The 12,486-nt window shown below is 43.5% G+C and overlaps 1 protein-coding gene across 2 annotated transcripts in view; it reads right to left on the reverse strand.

The window, feature by feature from the left end:
* The window catches only part of Clca2 (chloride channel accessory 2), a 29,441-nt gene that overhangs the window by 7,002 nt on the left and 9,953 nt on the right, over positions 1 to 12,486 (reverse strand). For both annotated transcript variants that reach the window (XM_021158758.1, XM_021158759.2), the window contains exons 6-11: positions 10,390 to 10,617; positions 8,777 to 9,007; positions 7,431 to 7,608; positions 6,592 to 6,698; positions 3,695 to 3,919; positions 332 to 602 (exon numbers count right to left, since the gene is read on the reverse strand). In XM_021158758.1, the coding sequence (XP_021014417.1) occupies positions 332 to 602; positions 3,695 to 3,919; positions 6,592 to 6,698; positions 7,431 to 7,608; positions 8,777 to 9,007; positions 10,390 to 10,617 (1,240 nt within the window). The remainder of the gene's footprint in view (positions 1 to 331; positions 603 to 3,694; positions 3,920 to 6,591; positions 6,699 to 7,430; positions 7,609 to 8,776; positions 9,008 to 10,389; positions 10,618 to 12,486) is intronic.

A 12,486-nucleotide genomic window follows, 5' to 3' on the forward strand; every position in this document is an offset into this window, starting at 1 on the left:
ATTGAAAATGTAAACGAGGAAAATCCCTAATAAAAAAATAAATTAAAAAAAAAAAGATGGGTAGATGCCCCTTTCCTCCCTTATCACTTTATGTGCATCCCTCCCAAAGATGCAAGTCCAGGGGAAACACATGTGGAACCTGGTCAAGTTCCTTACAGAAGAGGACCAGGCTTTGAGCAAGGTTCATGTGAGTAGCTGGGGTCCCCTGCAAACACGAGCTCAGGCATCTGATGACACTGACTAGGAAAGCAGTTGGACTCAAGGGATTTCCGGTGGCTATTAACACTTCTGCAGCCCCAATGTAATGCAGCACCATGCTATTCCTCCTTACCTGCTCCTTCATCCAAAAGTTGCAGCACAACGGGATCTCCAGCCTCAGGTTCAACTGTCGCCACCACGGTGGCATTGAGAATGGGATGCATACCTTTCCTCACATTCGCATAAATGATCACTGGCTGAGGAAAATAGGTGCTGTCTCTTTCCACAAAGGCTTCCACAGTGGCTGGGGACATGGCCAGGCTGGAGGCACGAGAGGCCACTGTCACTTTCAGAGCTTGGGGAGAATGGTGGGTGTTGTTCAGTGTGTAAGTCCAGTGCCCATGCTGCAAAATAAGGCATTGTTTTGTCAAGGGTGAAGAAGAGAAAAGAAAAAGCAACAGTTCATTGATGCTGCATTAAAAAAAATACAAGAAAAGATGTTAGGAAAAGTACTCTTAGATAAGTGACCTCTAGCCAGCCACTTTTACCGTTAGGCAGATATAGGGGGTAAATACATCTGGGCTTATTTGGAGCAGTGAGGATACGTTTTGAATCCCAGACTTAGAACATCATGGCAAATGTGCACAGGGTCAAAGGACTTTGCCATGATTAATACGAACTCCTCTCCCCAAAAGACAATTAAATCTTTTAATTCATTTTTAGAACTGACAAAATTATATAAACTAAGGATGCCATTGTGGTATCCATAGATACCCTGGGTTAATATAACAACATTCCTCCTTTGTTCCCTGCCCCTCAGGCCCGCAAAATGTCAAACAAACAAACAAAAAGTACACACAGTGCTAGACTATGTAACCTTCTATTATAAATAGGTCAGAACTGAACAGTGTGTATGCTGAGTCATTATTATAAATTCAGCTACATGTCATCCTCTTGTTTACACAAGCTACCCGGAAGAAACAATACCAGTAAAAAAAATTGAGACAGAAAGACTAAGACTTTGTGTAATGGAGTATTCCTTTTTGACTGAGCTATACATGTCTCCTTTTAAGGACTCATCTGCTGTCCCTGTTTAGTTCCTAGAAATGACAAAAAAGAATCAAAGAATCGGAAGAAATGCAGCGGGCCAAGGTGGGACTCGGGGAGGGAAGTGTGACTGCCACCACACTCTTGCCAGCCTTCCTCCGTGGAAGTGGTGCGCTTTGCCATCTCCTAGGGAGGTCTGAGTTGAGCACCAAGTCACCTCTCACTGTCTTGCTTTGAACTCATGGCATCACCAGTCACGGCAGGAACCTCCAGATCAAAAATGTTCTTTGGTGTTTCTAATCCAGATGAAGGAGTCAGGCAAGAAAGCAAAACAGAGGCAGCATCCCCACCCAGCCCTTACGTGAGCAGCACACAATGGATGCACAACGGATTCGCAGAAAAGTTCAGTAGGAGCAGAGAAGGAGGTATTTTGGAGAAAGGTATGAGCTGGGGCAGAAGAAGCCAGACACAAACGGTCCAGTAGCAACCATAACGGTTGGCATTTCATCTCGAAAGTACCGCAGGGTTTGGAGCAGGATGCAGGCTTCAGAACGGTCTGCTCAAGGGGTCGAGGGGTAACTTGGAGGTCGCCAGCTCAGAGTCCAGTGCAGAGGCTACTGACAATCTGGGCCAGGTGGTGGACCTGTATGGTCCCAGCGCTTGGTGACTTTGGGCGCTTAAGTGTGAGGGTAGCTTGACTGGGAGTTTGAGACCAACCTTACCAACATGGCAAGGCCTTGACTTAAAACAAAACATTATGGGAGTAGACAGGTAAGAGGAGGGCCTGATAAGGCTATCAGGTCTGAGTGATTCCTGTGTTAGCTCCCTGCCTCCTGGGCTTGCTTTGCCCTCAGGGTCCAGCCCCTTACGCTCTGTGCTGCCTTGAACAGCCCTTGTTACTTATCTACAGGTCCCAGTGATCACCTCTCCTTCCATCTTGCTTGCCCTCTCCCTTAATACACTCTTCTCCATTTGTCCATCTTTTTTTAAAATTAGATCTTTTCTTTATTTACATTTCAAATGTTATCCCCTTTCCTAGTTTCCCCTCCGAAAATCCCCCTATCCCCTTCCTCCTCCCCCTGCTCCCCAACCCACCCACTCCCACTTCCTGGCCCTGGCATTCCCCTGTACTGGGGCATAGAACCTTCACAGGATCAAGGGCCTCTCTTCCCACTGATGACCAACTAGGCCATCTTCTGCTACATATGCAGCTAGAGACATGAGTCTGACCATGTGTTTTCTTTGATTGGCGGTTTAGTTCCAGGGAGCTCTGGGGTTACCGGTTAGTTCATATTGTTGTTCCTCCTAGGAGGCTGCAAAACCCTTCAGCTTCTTGGGTACTTTCTCTAGCTCCTTCATCGGGGACGCTGTGCTCCATCCAATGGATTGCTGTGAGCATCCACTTCTGTATTTGCCAGGCACTCTCAGGAGACAGCTATATCAGGCTCCTGTCAGCAAAACCTTGTTGGCATCTGCAATAGTGTCTGGGTTTGGTGATTGTATATAAGATAGATCCCCAGGCGAGTCAGTCTCTGGATGGTCATTCCTTCAGTCTCTGCTCCACACTTTGTCTCTGTCACTCCTTCCATGGGTATCTTGTTCCTCTTTCTCAGAAGGATCGAAGTATCCACCACACTTTGGTCGTCCTTCTTCTTGAGTTTCATGCATTTGTCCATCTTATTACCAACAGCCTCGCTTTGTCTTTGAGCTTTCCGTTGTTCTAGTTCATCTGGCCAGAATGCTATCCTCACTACCAGGTTCCACTGTCTCCAGTCTTTCCAGGAGAACGCTCTTCATCCCTTAGGGTGTTTCTTCCCATCCTCAAATATGTTCTAGTAGAACCTGGTGCCTATGCCTAGTTTTTGTTGTTGTTGTTGCTGTTGTTTGAGATATGGTCTCAGGTAGCCTTCAATTCTTCATCTTCCTGTCCCCAAATAAAGGAATTATATATAGTTGTGGGTCACCCTGCCTGGCTTCACTATTCAGGCTTGGCTTATTCTAAGTACAAGACCCAGAATACAGCAGGTACTAAAAACTTACATACTTTATTAGTCATATTATAAATCCTATATAGAGCTGCTCCCAGACATATAGGAAACTACCTACATGGATATTTCCTGTAAAGAAAGATAGACTCAGGTTTCAAAAAAAAAAAAAAAAAAACCTACTAATGCTATAGAGAAACACCGTGAGTGTGACAAGGTTTTAATCTACAACTTAATGCTGCACACACAGACATATTTCAGTTGCTCTTCTTAATGTTTTTAACATCTACAAGAATGGGTTTATGACGTTTTGATGAGTCAGCACATTTCCTTTACGCAACACATTTAAGCATGGGATTCACTTGCAAGTTCTGCACTTGGCCGAGCAGTTAATTACAAAGAGGTTGCCAAACTGACCTTAGCAGTCCCTGAGCAGTTAGTTATAAATAGGCTGTCACACTGACCTTAGCTGTCCCTGGAATCTTAAGGCTGGCTGTCCGAAAGGCCAGATTGATGATAAAGTCACCAGTGTTGTATTTTCTTCCACTAGGATCCAATAATGCAATCTCTGGGGGACCACCAGTCTGCCACGTGACTAGAAAAAGTGTGTCATTGCCCACGGCGCTATCCACAGTCATAGTATCCGCCAGCTGGTGCTGGGGTTGCACAGTTTTGCACTCGCTCTCAAGCTGTTAAAGAGATGTATGTGGAAGTTTCAAGCAAATATATAACATTTCCTTCTTTTATAACAACAAAAAAAAAAGGCAAAGGTGCTTAATTCAGATCTGCATTGTATATATTTAAATCAAAGCAAAACAGTGCATGATGTAACTAGTTAAAACTACCTTCTTACAGCTAATGTAAGTACAGTGCATTATTGTCTTTGTTCGTTTGTGATAAGGTCTCAGGTAGATCAGGCTAGCTTTCAATTCTTTATCATCTTGTCTCCAAATACAAGGATTATATATAGTTGTGTGCCACCATTGCATGGCTTCACTATTGATCTGTTTGATTGTTTCCTGTGATGCCGGGGATTAAACCAGGAGCGTGTGCACACTAGGCCTTGTGCGCACTAGGCAAATACTCTACCATGGTGCTAACCCCCTAGTCCCCTCCATTGCACCTCAACATTCATTTAGATGCTCTCATATTATCCATTATGAAAACGAGCATTGGCTTCATGTGGCCAATTACAACGAGAATGAGCTCTTAGAAGATTCTGCTTGTTAATATGTTTAAATGGTTTTCATTTGTATAACTATATCCAGAGGCTTTTACAAGTTTTAGTAAGAAATTTACAAAGGAAGTTTAAAACTTATATAGCGGTTGCATTTTTGTCTTGTGAGGGAGCTTAATGGTATTCTCCTTAATGGCTGCACGGCCCTCTCACTGATAGTGTGGACACTCACCGACATTCCTTCTTCACCTTTTTATATCAGCCAATCTTCTGGAAACAACACACTATCTCAATGTGGTATTAATCTTTATATCTCTAGTGATTAGCTATTTTAAACATCTTTTCACACACCTGGTGGCTATTTGTATGTCTCCTTTTAAATAATGTCCACTCTTGGGTTTACTGTCCCATTGGTTTTTGTTGTTCTTGTTTGTTTATTTTCTTTTATTGAGACAGGGTTTCTTTGTGTAGCTCTGACTATCCTAGAATTTGCTCTGTAGACCAGGCTGGCCTTGAAATCAGATCAGTCCTCCTGTCTTTATCTCCCCAGTCCTAGGATTAAAAGAGGACAGCCTTACATTTAGCTTATTGCCCAGTTTTAAAAGTTGGAGTATTTTCACCTTTGCTGTAGTTACTTTGAATACCTGCTGCTTGTCACAGCATAGCTTTCAAATACTGCCTCCTTCCACGGACTCTGTGTGTGCTGGCCTCATGGTTTGCTTTGCCAAGTAACATTCTAGTTCAATGTTGTCCAATTAGTCATTTTAGCCTTTATCTTCCATGCTGTGAGGATCTTATCCCCTGTCCCTGTCTCCCTGCACAAACTCTTGTTCATCCTAAAGTGCTGAGATATTTCTACCATAGTATTTTCTAGTAGTTTCAATGTCTGGTTTTACGAGGACAGTGCTAATCCCTGTGACTTGGGTTTTGACAGTGGTGAATGCTCCTGGGCCACTTTCATTCTGCTGCCTGGGAATATTCGATCTTTCTCACAACATTTATTGAAAAATGTATTCTCTCTTCAGCGCATGTTCTCAGTGTTTTTTATGAATTCAACTGGCTAGCTGAGCACCATGGTCCATGTTTACAATCCCAGCATCTGGGAGGCGGAAGCAGGAAGACTGTTTAGAGTTTAAGGTCAGCCTGGCCTAGCCGGCTAGCCTCAGTTTACCTAGAATATTACTGGTGGGTAGAGTTTTTCTGTAGCGCCCTGACTGTCTCTCCAGGCCTATATCTTTCCTGCCCAGATGCCTTCTGTCTGCCAAGTTGGGAAACCATATGCAATGTTTTATGAAGCTTTACTTTATCTTTGACCTTTGATCACTTGATAACAATATGTCTTGGTGCATCCATTTGACTTCTTGCCAGGGGACTATTAACATCTTTACTGTGGTTATATGTCTGCACGTTAAATATTTCCTGACAATAATTCACTGGGTTCATTGTTGACGCAAAGCACAACTTGGCTGGTTTACTTGCCATCTGTGAGGAAACTGCAGGTGAAATTCTGTTAGAAACATTATCCAATTGTGTCCAAATGGAGTGGAAAATGGCCCCTTTAAAGGTAGCTTGATAAGAGGAAGTTTTTGTGCTCCAAATCAAGTAAGTCATGCTAATTAAAGAGGTAGGCTAAAACTGAGGCTGGTGGCTTATGCCTGTGATTCCATTAGTTAGGAGGAGCCAGAAGGACTAGGACCTCAAGGCTAGCCTGGCCCATGCACTCACTCACAAACAATAAGAGGGAGGGTAAAGACTTAGAAATTTCTAGAAATTCATGAAATAATTAATATTCCTTATCAAGATGGCAGCACAGCCCGAGTGAGATAGTGCGGTTGGGGAAAAGTAGAAATGAAAACACAACCTCTTACTTTTGGTTTGGACCTTGCCCCACCTCCCCCATCCTACCCTACCCTACCTGACCCTACTCTACCCTATCCGACCCCTAGCTCCATTTTCTGTCACAAAGAAGTCTTCTCATGGACCTTGAAAGCTAAAGTCATTACAGAAAACAACTCCCGGACCTGAGCTGTACAGACGTGAGGTAAAATGGGGATACCCAGAAGCTCCTTAGAGCTCTCCACACACAGAGAGTTCAATATCCAAAGAATAATAATAATAATGCAGATAGTGCAGCCCATCTGGTCCACTCTCCATCTATATAGAGATAAACACTGACATTCTGACCTGTAAGCTTTGCTGGAAAATGTCTCCTGTTCCAGAAGAGATTCGAACGAAAGCTTCAGTCATTCCATTAGAAGTAAATTTATCTGGAATGAAGAACTTTAGACCTCCTGAAATACATAATTTGAATGTCAACTATTAAGACAGATACATAATAAGAACAGAGTAAATCTTCTCTGACAAACTGTGTCTACAAGAAAGTGCTGGTGGGAGGTAGTGGGAGATGTGCTTGGCTCACTTTGAATGACAGCTGATGTAACTATGAGGCATGCGGCCATAAGGAGCTGAGTTTGACTGTCAGTTCATGGGTGTTTTCTCAGGCTCACTGCAGAGTACTAGACCTCAGTAAACCCTTACTGGATAGTCTGAGATCCAAAAGAATTCCTAAATAATTTAGATTAATTGCTAGTAGTTGCATGGCTATATATTTGCATATATAATCAGAGAGCACTATTTTTAAAAAATAACCCAATAAATCTTAACTCTCAATGGTCAACCGCTGCATTAGTTTTTATAGAGTGGAAGATGGAATTATTCTTTGCCTCATCTAGAAAAAAGGCAGCCATGTATCTTCCAATGCTGCTTGTGCGTCTACTCCAGAATGTGTCACAGCTTCCAAACTATGCATTCTTTGGCTAGTTTAGCAAATCATAAAAATAAAGGTTTCCATTGGATGTACAAAATTTTCAGCTCTAGAGAAAACATTCAAAATTTGGGGAAAAGCTTAGCCGCATTTAGTAATGATTTATGTTTTTTAAAAAGAAGCCTTTCCTACTTTCTCCCCCAATTAAGACCTGTGACCTAGGTTTCATAGCTTAAGGGTATGCTTAGGAGGTTTTTACCCGTAAGACGTGATAATTCCCCCACTTTTCTGGCTGCAGAGGAACCCAGGGCCACGGAATGAATGGTGGATCCACTGTTCATTGAGGTGAGCAGGCAGTTGGCAATGTGTTCATCCACTCCACTGGTCACTAATATTAGGACAGAGCCTTCAGCTCTTCCATTCCGCTCCTCAACCACCTGAACACAGAGAGCCATCAGTTGAGGAAATGTAACTCAAACTGTGTGACTAAACAGAGGAGTTCATTTTCATGCACAGTTGGTCCCCAGTGTCGCCTATATGTCTCCAAGGTCCCCTGTGCTCTATGACCACCTCCGTATTGCTCCGTACCTCCCCTCCCCTCGTAGAAGATAGTGTGTTCATTATTACATAAGAGCCATACCTCTAAGATCTAGCCAGTGGCCGGTAAGAGGGCTTAGGGCAGTGTTTCAACCTTAGCCACCACTCAGAATTAGATGGCCACCTTTACAAATATCATTGCCAGGTCTCACACACCAGATCAATGACATCAGAATCACAAGACTTGAAACCCAGGCATCATGGCTTTGGTTTTAGTCTCTTGTTTGTTTGTTTATCATTGGTAGTTTTAGTGCCTGAGATTGAACTTAAAGTCTCAAGCCCACTAAGCATGCTCTCTAACCACTGAGCTACATCACCACATCCTATCTTTCAATCAGTTGATATCAGCGGGCACCCTTTGTGCCCCCACCCCATCAACTGTTGTCTGTGGGTAGCAACAGTCGTAGCTGATGTCTTGCTGTCTATCAGATGGTGGACATGTGCACCTCACACGCTGGCTTAGATCAGCTTTGCCATTCCTAAGGCACACATCTGGTCTTAATTGTGTGTTTACACCCATGTGTGTGGGTCCACAGATATGTGTGAGTGTTTGATTTATCTTCTCGGACTCTCTTGATGCTTATCATTGAAATCTGGTTTGTCTGTAGGCGGAGACCAAAAATGATGATTTTTTGCCTAGAAACAACTGCCACAGCTGGGGCCACTTCAGAATAAGTAGGGACCATTTAGAAGGACTCTCTAAGATACTTAAATCCCTTAGGCACTGACATTATCCTTTTTTGTTTACACATTCTGCCAACCAGCACTTACTAAGTAATTATGACACAGGTTACTTTGTCAGGCCAAGGGAGTGCAATGGGAAGAAGAAATGGACCCTGACTTTAGGAATCACAGCTCTACCACAGCTGAGGCCCCTATGGCGGCACTGTAAGGGCATACTCCTTCTCTTTAACAAAACCAAGAAACCCACTCCTTCAGTTCCCCCAAACCTTATATTCAAAGTGAAAGAGGAGATAGCAAAGGCAACCGGAACTCAGGGCACTCTACCTCAAAGCCCTTTTTAACCCCTGCACAGATGTTCGTTTCTGCGTCAGTGGACACGGCAGTCGGCAGGTACGAAACCAGCAGCTTCCGGTCATCGTCACTGTTAATTTGCTGCAGCGAGGCTCGGATTTCTCCTTTGCTATCAAAAGTGACAATGCCCACGAAAGTGTGAGCTTCGACAACCTGCATCAAGTACAGTTCGGCTGCTTGTTGTAGTCGGAGGAGTCTGTCTCCCTTAGATCCCCAGAAGAAAAGAGAGAGAGAGTGAAGAAAAAGAAAAAATGATATTTGATTGGTAGGCCAATGACAATAAAGTAATTCAACTTGCAAAAAAAAATCTGTTAATTTTCTTGTAGACACTGTACAGTTCTTTGAGTTTTAAAGAGTGGCATAGTTCTAGAATATTTTTCAATTAATTAGTTATATGCTCAGAAATGTGTGTTGGGTGTGCAGAAGAAAGAGTGCTGAGCAGTAAGCTATTCACAGTTGAGGTGAAAGATCCTCACCCTTCACTCCAACTCAGAATTTAAAATCCTGTGGTGTCAATTGAAAATAGGTACATAACTGAATTTAAAAAAAAATCAGTCTGAGTGGGAGGAGACATTACAAAGGGATCTAATGATAGAGGTGTGGCAGTTGCCAGCACCTGTGTCCATCCTCTGCCGTGGTGGCCATTGGAGACTGAACACTTTGTCTATGGAGTGAGCATAATATCTTTATTGGTTTTTATAGTTACTCTAAGGATTACCTGCAATATAAATGTGGCAGGCACTAATCAAGCATTGCAATAATGCTACCAACTAACCCACTAGACGCTTTTTTGATGGCCCTGAAAGGGAGGGGAGGAGACAGAATTCAGAGTCTCAGTAACTGGCTGCTCATAGATGGCTGTGACCCCTGTCCCCATTGTTACCCCGACCCCCACCTCACCCCCACTTCTCAGGACACATCACCAATTTAATGTCTCATGGATACCTCAAACTAGACAGCATCTTAATTTACTGACTCTCTCCAAATATTATTTTTCTTGCAAGCTGGGAAGAAAATTAGTAGAGCAGATGAAACATAGATGTTGAATTCTCCCTTCGAATTTTATAATTTTTATGGCTTAATTCTTTTAATCTAGTGACATCCAGTTGCATTTGTTTTCCTGAAAATGCCACACATTTATTTGTGTGTGTGTGTGTGTGTGTATGTGTGTGTGTGTGTGTTCCACATTCCACATTCTCTCTTCCCATTTCCCTGGAGTTGGATACCTAGCTGGTGTGGACACAGAAAACATTACTTCTTTGTGGCTTTGGTTCACTTCCTCAAAGAGTGTAGGGGATATAAGTAGGGACACAGTAACTTTTGTCTCCATCATGGGGAAAGGGGAGAAAAGTTACAATTAGCACTGACCTGGAGATGCTAATAGGATGGATTTCATTTATCTCACCATCTCAATCTCTAGGCCTCCTGAGGTTTGACCTACCTATTTCTCAAGAAAATAAGATATCTTGGACTCTTTCAAACCCTTTGTGCCCCCATCCCATCATACATTGGAGAAAAAAAAAGAGTTAAAACCTGATGAGGGGCTGGGGAAGAATGGTTTTCAATCATTTGGAGTCAGTGTTTACCTCTGCCATCTTCCTGGACACATCAAGCACTAAGCAGACCACTCGGTCACGAGCCTGCAAGAGGGAGAACGTGGGAGGGGCTGGAAGTCCAACCCCATGCACGGGGAGGCTATGGTTCAGGTCGGAGGAGGCTGTGATCACGTCCCAGGTGCTTCTGAGGCTGCACACTTGGTTCTGGAGGTTCGGGGCTTCTTGGTTGTGTGTACTTTCGTTACAGAATTCAACCACCTGGAAAGGAACAAGGCAGCCCTTGCAGACCAAACATACTTCTCATTTAAGTCAGGCAGCAGGTAAAAGAAGGCCAAAGTTGAAAGAAAAGTCACATGCTTCCATTTCTCAAAAGTGACAGCAAGCTTGCAAACAACCCTGGATACCTTTTGCTTGAAATGGTACACCCTGTGGTCATGAAAGCCATCTCTCATAAAAAATGTGTTTGCACTAAGAAAACAGAATAGGCTGTGTACATAACCTTAGCCTTAAAGAGAACAACTCCCCTGTCCCTTCCATGAAATCATGTTTAAGAAACACCCTAAAAGATGTTATTCTGGACAGCCCATTCTTTGGAATCCCATTAAGTTAACACTGTATCTTGTTTTATGAATTTGTCAACATATATTGATGTAGTTCAAATATTGATCTTTGTGAGGGTAGAATGAGGGCAAAACTACTTAAATCTACTTCCTGAAACAATTTTCCCATTAGGAAATCTAGCCGTAATTCATTTAATGATAATCAACCTGTGCCAACACCACCCCCTTAAAGGTATAGCTTGCAAGGCAAGGTAGTGGTCGTCTACACTCAGAGGCTCTGGCCCTATGAAGAAGAGATAGTTCTACGAAGAGAGCCACAGGAGCTTCGGCTTTGAGAGCAATGTATAGCTTCTCCAGTCCCATCAGTGCTACACAGAGGATGAAGCTGAAGCTGGGAACCACTTGCTTAGCTTCTCAGTGAGGCATGGTCAGGAGCAAACCTGTGCTGCTTTGTTCAGTGATTTTTTTTCTACATTTCATGAGTTCAGTAAGGTGGCATTGAAATTTGTTGTGACTATATGTACTGGAGTATGTTTTTTCAAAGGACTGAAAAAATTGTATTTAATCATAAGCAACATGGGTTAAACACCTACAACTGGATTAGAACCAGGCACAGAAGTTATAAATTAAAAACAATGGATAAAGGCAAGACAGTCCTCTCCACCTCTCAAATGATGACTACTATTGACTAAAACCAGACTGAAGAAACAAGTTAGCAGAATGAAGGAAGGGAGAAAGGGAGGAAAGGAGAACGGTCCAAAGCAAGCAGCAAAGATTATCCAGTGACAAGGAGAATATTCCATAAAGAAATGTGCCCACCACACTCCCGGCACAGCAGGGAGAAGATTCACAGATAATGACTTTCAGGTCTTTGTGAAGCTCAATAGATAAATGAAGCCATGCAGGATGGATCAGTTATATCTGTGACTATCAACTCTCTCCTTTCTGATTGCATGTTCTCTTTTAGGTCAAGGTTCTGGTGACAGCTTGGCTAGAAGTGTGACATCTTTCTTAGAGAAAATAGACTTTCCAGAGAGAAATCCTCTAACTGAATACTCTTTTAAATATCAGTTTTTGGGTTCCAGGACTCCACTGAAAAGTAGTCTGCACAGGTGAGAGTGTGCACACAGAAGGGGACAGCTTCTGGGACAGGCAGGAGCCACAGAGCTTCTGAGGCAGCACCCTTTTCGAGCTCCGGAAATCTGACCACCTTCCAGTCCACTGAAACACCACAGTTCCTGGCCTGGGGAGTCTCCGGACACCCACAAGGACCCACAGAGGATCCCCCACGGGATCCTAAGACCTCTGGTGAGTGGAACACAGCGTCTGCTCCAATCCAATAACTCAGGACCTGAGACTGCATTAACAAGGGAAGCAGATAACCTGGCCTGATTAGAGGCACAAGTCCCTTCCGGTCCACTCCAGCACCGGGGTTCCTTATGTGCTGAGTTTCTGGACACACCCAAGTTCCTCACAGGACCCTCCACGGGATCTTAAGACCTCTGGTGAGTGGAACACAACTTCTGCCAGGAGGCAGGTTTGAACACCAGATATCTGGGCACCTTCC

Source organism: Mus caroli, chromosome 3, assembly GCF_900094665.2.
Source record: "Mus caroli chromosome 3, CAROLI_EIJ_v1.1, whole genome shotgun sequence".
NCBI lineage: Eukaryota > Metazoa > Chordata > Mammalia > Rodentia > Muridae > Mus > Mus caroli.